This window comes from Malania oleifera, chromosome 4 (genome assembly GCF_029873635.1).
Source record: "Malania oleifera isolate guangnan ecotype guangnan chromosome 4, ASM2987363v1, whole genome shotgun sequence".
Lineage (NCBI taxonomy): Eukaryota > Viridiplantae > Streptophyta > Magnoliopsida > Santalales > Ximeniaceae > Malania > Malania oleifera.
In genome coordinates, this window is record NC_080420.1 from 97,518,420 (window position 1) to 97,537,020 (window position 18,601).

Consider the following 18,601-nt stretch of genomic DNA (forward strand, 5'->3'; position numbering starts at 1 on the left):
TTGCCTATTATAGTTTGAAGTATGATTGAATAGATAACTTAGAAATTCTGTATTTTTAATGACATAGGTGTGGGTTATTATACAGATACTTTTGTATGATTTCTCATTTATAGTTAAAACTATGCTATATGTACAGACTCATATGCCACACATTGGTAATAACATGTTTCTCTTTATTGAGAGGTGTCTCACCTCAGCATTATAATCATTTCAAGTAACTCAGAGAGACGTGCAGGGTTGCCTCAGAGATAGACGAGGTGGCTGAGTTGGCATAGTTTTGGGGTGAGTCTCAGGCTGAGTAGTAGAGCCCTTAGTATTTTGGGATTTTCCTTTAGTATTTTGGGATTTTTGGGAAATGATGTACATGTGTGTATATATTTATAGGTGGATCAGTAGTACTCTAGTATTGTGTATTTTGGGTTATGGTTTGGATATTTATGTTTCCCGCTGTATAGGTAATATACATGGAATGCACAGGTTACCACGACACCCACTTTGGGTCGTGATGATGACAGATATTTATATATAGGGTATCAGAGTTATAATATATAGCTTGACAGTGTAAATATAAAAAAAATATGGTGTGAATTTTTGAGTCATTACAATTTGGTATTAGAGCCTAGATTGTTAGGTTCTGTAGACTATGTACAACGGAAAACAATACCAGAGTATATGAATAGATCAAGAATTTCATGAGTTAATGTTGAGAAAATTAAGATGAGTATTTAGGGTTTTGTTTCGTGATCAGAAAGCAGGATTTCCGTAGTGGTTTTCGTGTCTTTCCTGGGATGACGATTTCTAGAAAGTCATTGTAAACTATTGTCGAGTTGTGTTTCTCAATTGCTGGACTAAACCTTAAATTGAGAATAAGAATGATAAGTGAGTTGAGGATATGAGATTTCAGTTAAATAAATATGTTAGTTATGTTATACAGACAGGGTCCTCAGACTATGTTTATCTTCTTTTCAAAATGGACCCTGGGGGTAGTAGTGCCCACACTAGTGCTAATAATGGTCCAGGTCCCTTTTGTGCAGGTGGTGGGAATTCAGACGCTGTTCTGTGTTGTGTGACTCAATAGTTTATGGCTGAGATTGCACGGAGCTCTAGAGAGCAGGGAGGCCCATTGAAAGACCAGTGCAGTACCATTGAGAAGTTAACCAAAATGAATCCTATGACGTTCTCAAGAGGAGCCGATCCGGTAGTGGCCGAAAACTGGATGCAAGAGATCGATAAAATACTGATGGTGCTCCACTGTACGGATGAACAGAGGGTTCTCTCTGCTACCTATAAATTGACAGGTGAGGCCGAGAGATGGTCGATGGCTACAAGATTATTGGAGGAACAGAGACGTGTACCAGTGGCTATGTCCTGGAGCTAATTTAAAGAAATCTTCTTTGATCATTATTTTCCTGCCACTGTCAGAGAGGCTAAGGTAGCAGGATTTCTAAAATTGACTCAGGGAAATCTCATGGTCCAACAGTATGTGGCAAAGTTCATTGAGGATTCACGTTTTGCCCCTTATGTCGTCCCAAATGAGGTTAAAAAGGCGAGGATGTTTAAGAGGGGCTTAAGGCAGGATATCTACAAGCAGGTGGTAGTCCTAAAAATACAGGATTTCTTCAAATTGGTTGATAGGACAGCTGTGGCAGAGGAGAGTAGTCAAAAGGATGCAGGGACCCCGAATTAGAGAAAGAGGCCCATGCCTCCGGGTTTCCAAGCAGGGTCTAGCCGAGACCCTTGGAAGGGAGATAGATATGGCAGATGTAGAGACCTAGAAAATTAAAATAATTAGGAAAAATAGTAAATAAAATTAATTAATTAATTAAAATAATTAATAAATTAATTAGTTAAACAATATTAAATTGGTGTATTAAATAAATAAATAAAAAGAAATAGTATGAAAGAAATAAACAAAAAATAATTGAAATAAGATATATATATATATATATATATATATTTATGTTATAATGATAACATGCTGAAGCAAAAGCTTCACGAAGAAGGAAGAGGTTGTTTTTTTTAACAGAGAGACAACGTCTGCGCCCAGCCAACGCCTCCATCTCTGTCTCTCTCTATCCAAATTTCATGACAGATTTGTGGTGGATCGGGAAATGGAAGGTGACGTTGGATTCCTGGTTCTGCTGACAACATTTCTACTAGAGCGGATTTGTCGTGGAAGTGGCTTAAGCACTATTCTTAGGGTAACACAAATTTTTCCTAATTTCTCAATTTCGCTTTAAATTTGTCGTTAAACCAACGATCAGACACTACGATGGTGTCCTAATCGCGATCGTCGTCATTTTTCCTGGAGTAAATTTTCAATTAGGATTTTTCTAAGCCCCACTCCAAAGTGAGAGTGAGATTTAGTAAATTTGGTAAATTGACTATATTTGAGGGTATAATTAATGATTTGGAATTCATGGGCCTAAAAAATATTAAAATAATATTTTATTTAGGATTAATTTAATAAAACTAGAATTTTTAATTTCAGGATTCGGGTAAGCGCCGCAGACATCTTTTCGAGATCCCTATTGGCGTAGTGCAAGAAACCAGGTAAGGGGAAAAATATATATTAAATCATAATTTTTATGAATTTAATGAAAAATGAATTATATTACATAAATGTGTATATGTCTCTGTATAGGTTTAAAATGCCTACCATTTGAATTATGTTTTTCCGAGTTTAGGGCTATTTATTAGATATGTATATTCGAAAATGAACTGATGAAAGCGGAAAATATTTTCAAGATAATTATGTAAGAAATGAAAGGTATTTTTAGTATATAAATATTAAATGTTGGTTGACTTATTTTATAGGTAGTGTATGAATTTTATTGCTAAATTGTGTGGCATGAGTAGATGTAAGTTTTGTGCAAATATATGTTAAATGTATGAGATGCAGGTTAAGTAAGTAATGCATTGAGAATGAAATATGATATGAATTATACTGCTTATGTGTGTTAATGCAACAATGTAAACAACTGAAAAATGTTGGATAAAATAGCTAAAAGATGTTGGGTAAAACAGCTGAAAGATGTTTGGTAAAACAATAGAAAGATGCAGGATAAATGTATGACAGTTGAAAAATGTTGGGTAAAACAGTTGAAAGATGTTGGGTAAAACAGCTGAAAGATGTTGGGTCTGAAATGAAATGAAAATGGAAATGAATGAAATGGAAATGAAGTGTGAAATGTGAACAATGTAAAATGGGAAAGAGCCACATACAGTGAAATGAAATGAAAAGTAAAAGATGAAAACATGAACAGTTGAGAGATGCAGAATAATAGCAAACAAAATAACGTAATATGATATTATTAGTATTTATGCTAGTAGAACATGTTACGTTTGAGTGAGGCAAACTCTTCGCTCGAGGACTTTCTGAGAAAGGCGAGTGCCCTGGTTGTATCAGGCGTGGCAGTAGATTGCATAACGTGCTAGGGCAGAGGAAAACTACTTGTATGGGCGGGTAGATTTCTCTATTCTTGGGAGCCTTCGTCGATAAATTTTTGTATGAACTGTATGAGTACGAGATTAATTTATCACTTGAGGGCTTACTGAGTAAGTTGAGTGCCCTGGTATGCTTTAACTGTGACCTTTGTGTTGCCTAATGTATCAGAGCAGAGAGATGCTACTTATATGGCCGGGTTATCACCCTTATCCTTAGGTAATCTCGTGGGTTAAATCTTTTGCATGTTTTTGAATAGGTTCAGAAAATAATTTTAGAAATTATGTTGTTGATTTGCAAATGATGAATAATATGTTATATACAAACCTCATGTTGGCCACACACTATTTTAATATATTGTTCCTTCCCTTACTAAGATGTGTCTCACCCGAATATGAACTAATCTTTTTTAGGACCTCTACGAGATCGAGCATAGAGAGCTCGAGCTGTTATAGCACTTTTGAGGAAAAGGGTATAATTTTGATAATATTTTGGGGTGTATATATTTTACGTTTTATGTTTTATGTTTTAATTCTTTTGAGAAATAGATGGTTGTGAAACATACTAGTGTTTGTGAATATTGGAACCGTTATGTTTTGGAGATGGGTATATACGTGAATACAAGTGGAAGTATGGCTTATTATAGTGTGTAGATAGATTTAGAAAACTCTAGTATTATATTTGTTGGAAGATTATAATTATGTTTTCCGCTGCATAAATGATATTAGAATGTGGATTATCAGGTATATGAATGGATTAGTAGCACTCTGGGCCCACATAGAGGGTCATGGCGTTACAAATGGTATTAGAGCAATGTCCAGTCGGAAGTGTGATTAATTTCACATCGCTTGGATATGGAAATGTTAGAGTGTTATATTAAAGATGATTTATACTAGAGTATAGGAAACAGTTACGGTAAGGATGGTAGATGGATAGGTTAGGTTAGGCGTTGAGAAGTTGGTATGGTGTAGGGAAGTATAAGATTTTGTCTTATAACTTAGAGGCCGAAATCCCTTGGCAGACTTCTGTGATTTTCTGATTCAGTCGACGGTCTCAGAAAACCATGGTAAATCCATCAACGGTGTTGTTTCTTAGCCGTGAGACTGATCCTTATATGGAGAACTTGGATGTATATTGGATTTAAATTTAATCATTGTGTTGATTAGGTTATGATAATGGGATTCTAAATTCTTTGCTGTCATATTTTCGGGATGGATCATAGGGGTAAAAATATAGTTACTGGAGGAGGAATTTATGACTTGAAGGCTTCAAGTGAGGAAAATTTTGATACCCTCACGATGCTGAGAGGTATAGCCTCTCAGGTTAGGGCGTAGGTATAAGTTTATATTTAAAATAAATAATGATTTTATTTAATTATAGATGATTTAGAAGTATATATGAAGTTACATATACTGATTGTATGAAATATAGTTAGTTAATAAACTTTAGAAATACGAAAAATGACCGGGTAACAAATTTCAAGGACGAAATTTCTTAAGGAGGGGAGAATGTAAAGACCTAGAAAATTAAAATAATTAGGAAAAATAATAAATAAAATAAAAAATAAAATTAATTAATTAATTAGTTAAAAAATATTAAATTGATGTATTAAATAAATAAATAAAAAGAAAAAGTATGGAAGAAATAAAAAAAAATTAATTGAAATAAGATATATATATATATATGTGTGTGTGTGTGTGTGTGTGTGTGTGTTATAATGATAATTTCCTGAAGCAAAAGCTTTAGGAAGAAGGAAAAGGTTGTTTTTTTTTTTTTTAACAGAGAGATAGCGTTTGTGCCCAGCCAACGCCATCGTCTCCGTATCTTTCACTCTCAATTTCTAGACAGATTTGCGGCGGATCATGAAACGGAAGGTGTTGTTGGATTTCTAGTTCTGTTGCCGAAATTTCTACTGGAGTAGATTTGTTGTGGAAGCGGCTTAGGCACTATTTGTAGGGTAAGGCAAATTTTTCTTAATTTCTCAATTTTGCTTTAAATTTGCCGTTAAACCGACGATTAAGCACCACCATGGTGTCCTAGTCGTGATCGTCGTCATTTTGCCTGGAGTAAATTTTCAATTGGGATTTTCTAGGCCCCACTCCAAAGCGAGAGTGGAAATTGAGAAATTTGGTAAATTAACTAAATTTGAGGGTACAATTAATAATTTGGAATTCATGGGCCTATAAAATATTAAAATAATATTTTATTTAAGGTTAATTTAATGGAACGAGAATTTTTAATTTTAGGGTCCGGGTGAGCGCCGCAGGCATCCTTTCAGGATCCCTATTGGCATAGTGCAAGAAACTAGGTAAGGGGAAAAATATATATGAAATCATAATTTTTATGAATTTAATAGAAAATAAATTGTATTACATAAACATGTATATGTTTCGGTATGGGTTTAAAATGCCAACCATTTGAATTATGTTTTTCCTAGTTTAGGGTTGTTTGTTAGATATGTATATGCAAAAATAAACTGATAAAAGTGGAAAATATTTTTAGGATAATTTTGTAAGAAATGAAAGGTATTTTCATTATATAAACATTAAATGTTGGTTGACTTATTTTATAGGCAGTGTATGAATTTTATTACTAAATTGTGTGGCATGAGTAAATGTAAGTTCTGTGCAAATATATGTTAAATGTATGAGATGCAAGTTAAGTAAGTAATGCATTGAGAATGAAATATGATATGAATTATACTGCTTGTGTGTGTTAATGCAACCATGTAAATAGCTGAAAAATGCTGGGTAAAATAGCTGAAAGATGTTGGGTAAAATAGCTGAAAGATGCTGGGTAAATGTATGACAGCTGAAAAATGTTAGGTTAAACAGCTGAAAGATGCTAGGTAAAATAGTTGAAAGATGCTGGGTCTGAAATGAAATGAAATGAAAATGAAAATGAATGAAATGGAAATGAAATGTGAAATGTGAACAATGTAAAGTGGGAAAGAGCCATGTACAGTGAAATGAAATGAAAAGTAAAAGATGAAAACATGAACAGTTGAGAGATGTAGAATAATGGCAAACAAAATAATGTAATATGGTATTATTAGTAGTTATGCTAGTAGAACATGTTATGTTTGGGCGAGGTAAACTCTCCGCTCGAGGGCTTGCTGAGAAAGGCGAGTGCCCTGGTTGTATCAAGCGTGGCAGTAGGTTGCATAACGTGCTAGGGTAGAGGGAAACTACTTGTATGGGTGGGTAGATTTCCTTATTCTTGGGAGCCTTCGCTTGTAAATTTTTGTATGAACTGTGTGAGTACGAGGTTAATTTATCATTTGAGGGCTTACTGAGTAAGGTGAGTGCCATGGTATGCTTTTGTTGTGACCTTTGGGTTGCCTAATGTATCAGAGCAGAGGGGTGCCACTTGTATGGGCGGGTAATCACCCTTATCCTTAGGTAATCTCATGGGTTAAATCCTTTGCATGTGTTTGAATAGGTTCAGAAAATGAGTTCATAAATTATGTTGATGATTTGCAAATGATGAATAATATGTTATATACAAACCTCATGTTGGCCACACATTGTTTTAATATATTGTTTCTTCCCTTACTGAGATAGGTCTCACTTGAATATGAACTTATTTTTTCAGGACCTCTACGAGATCGAGCTTAGAGAGCTCGAGCGTTATAGCACTTTTGAGGAAAAGGGTATAATTTTCATAATATTTTAGGGTGTAAATATTTTATGTTTTATATTTTATGTTTTAAGTCTTCTGAGAAATAGATGGTTGTGAAACATACTAGTGTTTGTGAATACTGAAAGTGTAGGTTATGTTTTGGAGATGGGTATATACGTGAATACAGGTGGAAGCATGGCTTATTATGGTGTGTAGATAGATTTAGAAGACTCTGGTATTATATTTGTTAGAAGATTATAGTTATGTTTTCCGTTGCATAAATGATATTAGAATGTGGATTATCAGATAAATGAATGGATTAGTTCTCCGGGCCCACGTAGAGGGTCGGGGCATTACAGATGGTATCAGAGCAATGTCCAACTAGAAGTATGATTAATTTCACAATGCCTAGATTTGGAAATGTTAGAGTGTTATATTAGAGGTGATTTATACTAGAGTATAGGAAACAGTTAGGATAAGGATGCTAGATGGATAGGTATTCTTAGTGCTTTACCATATAAAGTTGTTGTTTTGTTTGACACAGGTACCACCCATTCTTTTGTGTTGTCGGGATATGCTAAATTATCTAGGGCTGAGACACAGATGTTAGATGTTAAGTTGTCAGTAGCCATGCCGACTGGATCAACAGTGAGGTGTAGAAGGGTACTTAAAAACTATCCAGTGGGTATCCAGGAGAAAGTATTACCAATCGACATTGTGGTATTAGATATGTGGGGATTTGATGTGATATTGGGTATGGACTGGTTGGTAGCTAATACGCCAGTATTGATTGTCATTAAAAAGAAGTGATCTTTAGACCCTCGGGTGAGCCAAAATTTAGATTCATGGGATCATGTGTACGCACCTCGCCACAGTTGGTGTTTAATATTTAGGCGAGGAGGCTGCTTTAGGGTTGTTGCCAAGGGTATGTTGCCTATATAAAGGAAATGCCAAAGGAAGAATTTAAACAAGTTGGTATTCCAGTAGTCAGAGAATTTCCATATGTGTTTCCGAAAGAATTGTAACGACCTACTTAACTTACTACATAATAAATTACATATAATATAGTCAACCCAAACCCATGGGTAATGGGCACACACCTGTCAAACACAGTGGAAACCTAAGGAGTAGCAAATTAAATTACATTCACCAGACCATATAGTGCATAATACTAGATTTAACTACAATCCACAATAATACTGTGTTTATATACAATCCCCAAAACATCCAAAAATATATCTAGGATCCCACAACAAAAATCTCCTGATCCTAGTTCAAAAGTTACCCTCCAAGTAGGGTAGCACAACTAACTTAACGGCGGTCTTGATCCACCGGTCTTTCTGGGTTTCTTGAAAATTATTTAGGCTGGGGTGAGACACCTCTCAATAAGGGAAAATAAACTAAATACATTTATATGACAGTATGAATATTTAATGTTATAGTAGATATATAGTACATTTCACACGCTAGAAAACATTAATCATAACATAGCTGAGTAAATATATAATTTCATAATTCTTATAAATCATATTGTTCATGAATTGACAGATATAACTAATAATACTGAAATTTACCCAGGATGTATAGTTAGTTAGTGTTATGTATTACCCCCATGAAGGGTTGTGCAGCCTGAAGGTAGGACCCGATAATGATTGGCCGACCACTGCTGAGTCAAAAATGTCTTTAAGTACGATGGGCCCGCCGCACCTTGGTCTAAACTGCCAAGTGGACATGTTCAACTTTACACTGAAAGCCACATTGACTATCCATCTCCCACCCCCTTTACTTGCAGGGGTGGTTAGCACAAGTCTGAATAGTAATAATCTGAACTGTATAGCTACGGTACTGTGCTCCTGAAACTGAACTGAACTATCATCTGGGTTCTAATAACATATAATACATAATAATATACCTTTTAACGTAAATATATTGATAGCATTTTCTATAATAACGTAAATAAATGCGACCTTGCGCAGATTACTTTCATATCTGCGGCCTTGCGTCGAAATCATTTATAAATACGGCATTGCATCGAAATCATACATAATACACGACCTTGCACCGACTATCAATCACGGCCTTGCGCTGAACATTTCATACATATTAATCCGAATAAATATATTATTTATCATGTATTCTAAAATCATAATGTACTACATTATTCCATAATTCCTGAAAATCACTGAAATACACTTTATCTGTAAAATTACCTTAACATGATACAATTTGCATAAAATAATATTCATGTCACACAATGTTGAATAAACCATACATTCTACTTTGAAATCATATTTTCTGGCATTTTATACTAAAAACATACATTCCAGTGTAACATCGGTATGTTCCCAAATATGCATTTACTAAAAATTACTCAGATATAATACATGCTTTTTGAACATAAATCTGCAAATAAATTTAATAATAATTTTCATGAAAAATTACTGCTTTAGTTTATTCCCTCACCTGACAACTGAAAAAAGCCCCTATGAAATTTTAGTCCTATGCCCGCAGGGTTCCTCGTTTAACACCCTGAAAACAACATCTCTCATAACTAAACTTTAGTATTTCTCCGTGTACAACATTTCCTATAACTATAAAAAACCCAAATTACGAATAAAAAACCTTACCTTGAATTTGTGATGAATTCAAAGGTATCCCCATCAACGATCCACTCTAGTAGATTTGTAGAGAACTTCCTTAGTAGTGTCGTGATGGCTTCAGATCATCGAACCAGCGAGAATCCGGCCCAAAATCTTAGAGAGAAGGAAGGAGGGATGAATTGAGGAGAGAGAGAGGGATTGCGCATGAAATTTAGGTGAAAAAAAAAATCAAGTTTAGGCTATTTATACACTGGCCTTCGTCGACGAGCCACGTCACTTCGTCGATGATGTCGAGAAGGAAATTTATCAACGAATGCTCTCCCCTCGTCGACGAAATTCATAACTGCGAAACATCCTCTCGGTATCTTCTCATCGACGAGACACATCCCCATTGACGAGCCCCTTATGTGTTCCCATCTACGAATCCCCTGTGTTTGTCGACGAGACCCTGCATAATTTCCTTCTTTAATTCCTTTTTGCTCTCCTCCCCCTATTATTAAATAACGATAATTATTCGGGTCTCTACATTCTCCCCTCCTTTTAAAATTTTGTCCTCGAAATTTACTATTCATATGATTCATCATCCCTTTTTAAAAATAAACGGTCTACTTATTTTATTACTTACCCTCACTTATGGTAGAGGAATACCGTGGTTACATTCTAAGTTATGGGAGATTACATATATAAAATAAAATTCCCCCAAAACTAAAAATACTACTTACTAACTAAGTTACTACAGGTACATGCAAAAGAAACATCTCTTAACTATCTATACTTTACTCGGTTATAATTAAACTTCTTGGAATAATTGCGGGTATTTCCGTCTTATTTGTTCCTTGAGCTCCCAAGAAGCCCCTTCTACTGCATGATTTCTCCACAAAACCTTTGCTAGAGGAATCTTCTTATTACGCAATTCCTGTTCTCTTCTATCTAGAATCTATACTAGTACCTCCTCATAAACTAATGAATCACTGAGCTCTAGTTCATCATAACTGATTACATTAGAAGGGTCTAGGACATATTTTCTTAATATGAAAACGTGGAATACATCGTGTATCCTGAACAACACAGGTGGTAAAGCTAACTTGTAGGCAACTGGCCCCACTTTCTCTAGAATCTCAAATGGACCAATGAACCTAGGGCTAAGTTTACCTTTCCTTCCAAATCTCATGAACCCTTTTAACAAAGCTATTTTAAAAAATACATGGTCACCAATATCAAATTCCAATTTCATGCAGCGATTATCAGCATAACTCTTCTGTCGGCTCTGAGCTGCACTGATTCTATCTCTGATGAGCAGAATCTTATCGTACACTTGATGCACTAACTTTGGTCCCACAACTCGCTGCTCACCCATCTTGTCCTAATATAAAGGAGAATGACATCTCCTACCATACAGTGCCTTAAATGGTGTCATACCAATGCTGGCCTGATAACTGTTATTATATGCAAACTCTACTAGTGGCATAAATTGAGTCCAACTACCCCTAAAGTCTAGCTTGCATGCTCGAAGCATATCTTCTAATATCTGTATCTTCCTCTCAGTCTTCCCGTTTGACTAGGGATGGAATGTCGTGCTAAAAGATAACTGAGACCCTAGAACTTCCTGCAAGCTCCTTCAAAATCGTGACATGAAACACGGGTCTCGATTTGACACTATAGACATAGGCACTCTGTGAGAACGGACTATCTCTTGGATATAAATCTCTGCCAAATGGTTAAGGGAATAGCTGATCTTGATAGGTAGGAAATGGGCAGTTTTAATCGAACGACCTACAATCACCCAAACCGCATTCTAGCCATGCAATGCCGATGGCAGCCCTGAAACAAAATCCATGGATATATGATCCCACTTCCACTCTGTGATAAATATTGGTTGCAACTAACCTGTTGGCCTCTTGTGCTCAGCTTTTAGTTGTTGGCACGTCAAACAATGTGCTACATATTCAACGATTTCTTTCTTCATACCGCTCCACCAATAAAACTCTCGTAGATCCCTTTACATTTTCGTACTTCTAGTATGAACCACGTATAAAGATCTGTGAGCCTCCTCTAGGATGGTCTTCCTAATATTAGCATCAGTAGGAACACACAATCTGGAATGGAACCACAGGGCTCCATCATCTGTAAAGCCGAATTCCTCTCCCTGATTAATCTATACTCTGACCATCACCTCTTCTAATTCTAGATCTTCCTTCTGTGCAGCTTTAATCCTTTCCTGCAGAGTAGTTTGCACCACTAAACTAGAAATACATGCTTGAGGGTCACTCTTGACTAATTCTATGTTGAGTCTCTCCAGATCCATTATAATCGGATACTGAATCTCCATAGCTGCCAATGCTGATCCCATAGATTTCCTGCTCAGTGCATCAGCTACCACGTTTGCTTCCTTGGATGGTAACTGATAGTGCAATCAAAATATTTAATAAGCTCCAACCACCTTCTCTGTCTTATATTCAATTCCTTCTGAGTGAAGAAGTACTTTAAACTCTTATGGTTGAAGAAAATTTCACATCGTTTGCCATACAGGTAATGCTTCCAAATTTTCAATGCACGTACTACTGCAGCCAATTCAAGATCATGGGTAGGGTAGTTCTTCTCATACTCTTGTAGCTGCCTAGAAGCATACGCTACTACCTTGCCACACTGCAACAATACACAACCAAGTCCCTTCAAGGACGCATCACTGTAAATAACATAACCTTCACCCCCTGATGGGATGACTAGTGCTGGTGCTGTGACTAGCCTTTACTTCAATTCCTAAAAACTCTACTTATAGCTACTGTCCCACTTAAATCTGACGTTTTTCCTAGTTAGTCGTGCTAGAGGCCCTGATAACACTAAGAATCCCTCGACAAAACGACTGTAATAATTGGATAACCCCAAGAAACTCCTGATCTCCTGGATGTTCCTCGGTCTCGCCCAATTCACTACCACATCAATTTTACAAGGATCCCTAGAAATTCCATCTCCTGAGATAATGTGCCTTAAAAACACAACTTTCTCGAGCCAGAACTCACATTTACTGAACTTGGAAAACAACTTCTTTTCCGTGAGTGTTTGTAAAACTTGCCTCAAATGTATTTCATACTCCTCATAGCTCCTCATATAGACCAATACATCATCAATAAAAACAACAACAAATTGGTCTAAATATGGATGGAAGATCCTATTCATCAAATCCATAAATATTGCAGGAGTATTCGTCAGACCAAACGGTATAACAAGAAACTCGTAATGCCTATGCCAAGTCCTAAAAGCCTTCTTCGATACCTTTTTTGCCCTTACCTTTACTTGATGGTAGTCTGATCTAAGATCAATCTTAGAATATACCTATGTACCTTGGAGCTGGCCAAATAGATCATCTATATGGGGTAGAGGATACTTGTTCTTAATTATCACTTTGTTAATTTCCCTATAATCTATACACATCCTTATGGACCCATCTTTCTTCTTCACAAATAATACTGGAGCTCCCCACGGAGATACACTAGGTCATATAAAACCCTTATCAAGCAAATCCTGCAACTGTTTCTTTAATTCTGCCAACTCTGCTGGCGTCATTTGGTAAAGTGTTTTAGAGATCAGCACTGTACTTGGAAGTAGATCAATAGGAAAATCTATCTCATGATTAGGTGGCAAACCTGGTAATTCATCTAGAAAAACATTTGAAATATCTTTTACTACTAGCGTACTAACGAGCTTCATTTAATTCCCTAATCTTTCCTTCACAAAGGCCACAAATCCTTGACAACCACTCAGGAGCAGTTTCCTCACCTGAATAGCTGAAACCAATTAAGGTAGAGATTGCACTCGTGATCCTATAAATTTGAATTCTGGTCTTTCTGGGGGTTTGAATATCACTTCTCTCGAATGACGATCTATACTGGAAAAATTAGCCACTAGCCAATCCATGCCGGATATAACATCAAACTCATGCATGTCTAGCACTATCAAATTAACAAATAAAATTCTCCCCTGAATATCAACTGGACAGCCACGAAGCACCCTACTACACCTTACAGCTGACTCGGTCGGTGTAGTCACTATTAGTTCAATGTCTAATAACTGTGTTTCCACCCCACATAATTTAATATGCCCCATAGACACAAACGAGTGTGTGACCCTTGAGTCAAATAATGCAATAACTTTAAACAAAAACATACTAACCATACCTATCACCACATTGCCGACTATCTTAGCATCACCCGGCGTCAAAGCAAAAACCCTGGCTGGAGCCATATTCCCCTACTGGCCTCCATACGGCGCCTGATAGCCTCCTTGAGCAGGTTTAGGAGTGGGAGTAGCATCAATCTGAGTCCAACAATCTCTCATTACATGCCTTGGCTCCTCACACCGGTAGAAAATACCTCACCCGGTGACTCATTCTGAGTTATGCTTCCAAGTGTAGAAGTGTGAAGTTGTAGCAAGGATGAGTCCATGATCATATTCCACAAGGACCATTGAGTATCAAAGTATTTGTGAAAGTTTAGTGAAATTCTATTGCTGTAAATTGTGGTTTGAAAATCTTTTTGGTCTTTTATGATTTTGAAAGTAGTAAACAATGTGGGAGATGCTTGAGTAAACTATCAAAATGAGACTGAAGTTTTATCAATTTTCCAAAAATGTAAACCTACTAATGCAAACAAACTAAAAAGATTAACTGAAGCAATTTACCAAACACTAGGGTTACAGGTTCAATGTCTATTTGCTTCCACCATTTACTAATTCCGTAGGCCTTACTCCTCTTCTTGTTAATCCAATCAAGGCATTAATAAGATGAAATTTTATTACTATAGCTCAAGTAAATTTTCCACATCCGAATGGAAGAAAATAAAAACTCTCATTAAGCATCAACCAAATGTCATGTAAAAATTAGTTGATGAAAATCCTAGATTAAATTAAGGTTTTGATGTGCCTAACGTCAACACAAAAACAAGAAATAAGAGCCAGCAATTTATTAATGATGTCTTCAATTTTCGGTTTGAACCTAATAAAAGTTTAACCATACTTTCTTAGGAGAACTAATAAACCATGGAAAGCAAACAACATTGACCCACAACTCGAGTTATCAAACTTAGCCCATCATGCTTGCAATCCCAATTTTTTGGGTCAAATTAATTCCACAAACCATTGTAATAATAAAATAAAAAAACAAATAAAAAGAACAATATTCTAGATGTATACTAAAACTAAAGAACTAATTAATCTAACCTAAAATCATTCCAAACAATAGGCTAAATGCATACTAAATAATAAATTAATTCAACCTTAAAAGCATTCAACATAACAAAATAAAAGAATAAGAATCCAATCAAACCATAGAGTACTTAAATAATAAAGTAAAAATAAATAAAAATACTCAATCTAATATTAAACAAAATACTGTATTGAAACAACCATAAAAAAAAATTAAATAAGAGAGAGAGAGGAAGAGAATAACTGATAATAAAATAAAGAAAAGAAAAGATGAAACAGAGAGAGGAGGAGCAGAGTCGTGTGCTTAAAGGGTGCTCTCGGTGGTGGCTAGCACAGCTGGCTGTATATCAGAGGAGAGCTCTGGCTGGCTTGGTGTGCTGGTATCTAGTGGCTGTCACTACTCGGCTCGGCTAGCTTGGTGTGGAGGCTAGAGGAAGGAGAGTTGGCTTGTGAGGGAACTAGTGAAGGGGCAGCCCGCAGCAGAAGACTGAGGAGACTGAGGAGAACTGAAGGCTGGGGAAGAAATAGAGATAAGAAGAGAGAAAATAAAAGAGAGGGTGAGAAAGGAGAGACACAGTGAGGGAGCAAGGCAAAGTTGAAAAAAAGAAAAGAAAAGGAAAAAAGAAAGGGTAGAAACTAGTGCGCAGGGGCGCACCTTTGCCCAAAAGAAAAAAATGATATATATAACAGGGGAGGGGGAGAACGCCCTAGTGACCCGGATCCATCTCAACTTGTGGCCAGGTCACATCAAAGCTTTGTTTATATATTTTTTTCTTGCTTTTTCTTCATTTTTTTTCTCTCCGCAATCACGGCCAAGTTTGACCTTCTTGGAGCCCGTTTCGCTCGAAACTCAAAACATGGAAATTGTAGATAATCTTTTCCTCTTTCTCCAGAAATTTGAATCATTTCTATCGGAGTTCGAATGGAAAGTTTTGTGCAAATTATGAACTGGTGCCGGTTTTGGTTATTGGGAATTTTTCTGAGATAAAAAATTACCAAAAATTCATAAATTGTTCAATAAAACTCAAAAAATGATAAGTAGAGCACTTTGTTAAAATATTGGACGTAATTAGGCATTTAATTAAAAATAGAAGCCCTAATGCCCGGATTAAGATGCCTAATTACATAATTTTAGCGCGTAATCACACCCCCCAACTAATGTTTTGCTAGTCTCTAGCAAATGATGTGACTGAATTTTAGGATAGTGCCCACAACTACGAACTCCAGTGAACATGAAATTAATGCACATGCGGCACAACCATACCGTTTCATATACAAGAAAATAAATGAATTTCACACTAGCTCTTTCATATTTAATGCATACAACTCCGAAGCACGTCACTCATGCAAGTTTCATCGTTTATGTGTCATTTAAGAACAGTATACTCACATGCAGTTAATCAGTGGCACAATTCAGAGTCAAAACAGTCATATAAGTTTGAGTATAAACAGGTAAACTCTCAAGGTATGTGTGATGTGTGTGACTCAGTACACCTAGGAAACCAATGGACACCTATAGAATGGTTGCTTTGGCTTGACCTAACGGGTATACCCTCAAGAACACTCAAAAGGAATGGGTTCACTCTTCATATGTGAGGAGGAGTGTTGCGATCAAACATCCCAAATAATTAAAGGAATGAATGCTAAGTATGTGGAGTGGACTAGTTTGAGAAGGATCTAGCCTATTAATGAGGTGTTGGGTCCTTCACCCGAACATCTTCTCAGCTGCTCGCCGTATCCAAGTGAGATCACCGTAGATTAACATATTCACAAACTTATCGTGAATACATCTGAGGCATTAACCGGTTGAAGAATCTTCATATGTGGAAAACATTTGTCGTGTCCTTAACTTTTTGTGGTATTTCGGTGGAGCAAGCATTAGCATTTCATTTCATGCACGTGTTTATTTCTTATTCTTTCTTCTGCTCATTCTTCATTTTTTGTCTTTTCTTGATCAATTAGGGCAATCTTTACACTTCTTTCGTAAACTTCATACCATCAATGGGAATTGAGTTCGAATAGTGGTCTATGAACTAAGTTTATCTCTAGGGGTGACTCAGCCTTCACATCTTGAGTTGGCTACAAGACCTAGGTTTCTATCTCCCCACTGGGTATCACCTTTAGGCTAGCAAATAAAAAACAGAGACTAGTGTTCAAAGAATCGCCCAAAAAAAAAAGAGAATTGAGTTCCATGAACTCTTATATGATGTTAACTTTAAAAAGGATGATAAACAGCTTAAGGATATCTCACAAGGTGTCATAGTCGTCACGGGTGTTCTCTCAGTGCTCACAAGAAACTCTTAAGTGTAATGAATCACATGAATGTGTTTATTTAGCCCCGTGAGATACTGTTTAAATACAAGAAATTATATAGCTAGATTAACACAAGTGTACTTCCCATCAATTCTTCATGGATTCATAAAATCGTATAAAGAGAAACTATGCCTAAATGACTCAATTGTGTAATTCTTAGGTTATATGCAGGTATGTGAAGGGTATGAGTCAGTGTTAAGCATGACATAATTCATTGTAATTACTCGCTACTCTTACTTCCTTTCTTTTTTTTCTTTTTTTTGAAATTTGTTTTTTTTAAATATAAAACTCGGTACGTATACGTGCACAATATCATATGCGAATGCTCATCCCCCAACTAAAGTGGAACATTGTCCTCTATGTGAAAGCATTGGGAATATAGAAAAACTGTGCACGGGAGAAATAGGGCATACTTGGGTGATGAAGTAATGGAAAATGAAAACTAAAACTAAAGGAAAATGTACCTATCAATAAACTAAAAATAAGATAGAATGAAACAAAACAAAAACAAAGGAAATAAAAACATCACAGTGTGTCTAGAGGAGGCTCGGGAGGAATTTCGTCTGGTGGGTGCAGATTTGTAAATTGAACTGGCGAGTCTCCAAATTTGAGTCGCCACAATGAGTCAGTTTTGTTATCTGCGTAGAAGTGATCTCTGAAAAAATCAATGCTCTCCACAATATCAGACAACACATTATCGAATTGTCTTTCTTGTTTTAAAAAGAAAGGATCCTTATCCAGTATAGTTTCTAGGAAATATACTTCTTTAAGAACCGGTTTTTAAGGAAAAGTTTTGGGAACAGTTACCTTTGGTTCTTCAGAAACATCAACATTAAAATTTGTACCTGGTTCCTTGAAGGTTAACCTCTCACCATTCTGCTCAACTTCTTCATCTAGTGCACCAGTCACCTTACCACTGCTGAGATTTGCTTCGGCATTGTAATTATTGACATTTGCTTCAATAGAGGATGATAGTTCCATGATTGCAATCTGCACTTGAGTATCTGGCTGGACTTGAAATTGGGATTCATCTATCTCCAAAGCATTTAATAATGTGTTCAGCCTAGTCAAATCGGTGTTTATCTCGTTGATGGCTTGAGAAGTTTGAGAGTTGATCACATTTTGGCTTGCCATGAACTGTTGCAAGCTAAAGTTAGCTGTTGTATGGGATCTTCCATTTCCCTTCTCTGCATTAGAGGAGGCTGATTTGCAAAGTAAGAGGGCCCCTAGCCTTGACCAGATGCTGTATAAGGAATGTATTGACTTTGTCCCTGCGGAGATCGCCCCACTTGGTCATTTTTCAAACTGAAATTTGGATGACTTCTTAAACCTGCTTTGTAAGTATCAGAATAAGGTTCATAAAAAATCTCAGAAACCGTATACATTGGGTTAGATTGATCAAGCAAAACTTCCTTAAGAGCAG

General features: G+C 36.3%; 1 protein-coding gene across 1 annotated transcript; it reads left to right on the plus strand.

Annotated features, from left to right (window-relative positions):
- The first annotated feature begins 1,081 nt into the window (after positions 1–1,081).
- LOC131153899 (uncharacterized) lies at positions 1,082–1,687 on the plus strand. The gene is made up of 2 exons (XM_058106347.1): positions 1,082–1,298; positions 1,386–1,687. The coding sequence occupies exons 1-2, from the start codon at positions 1,082–1,084 to the stop codon at positions 1,685–1,687; spliced, it is 519 nt and encodes a 172-aa protein (XP_057962330.1).
- Positions 1,688–18,601: the final 16,914 nt, after the last annotated feature.

Coding starts and splice junctions, on each gene's coding strand:
- LOC131153899 (XM_058106347.1), top strand. CDS start 1,082: ATGGCTGAGATTGCACGGAGCTCTAGAGAGCAGGGAGGCCCATTGAAA. Junction 1,299..1,385: donor TGCTACCTATAAATTGACAG/GTGAGGCCGAGA, acceptor GCTAATTTAAAG/AAATCTTCTTTGATCATTAT.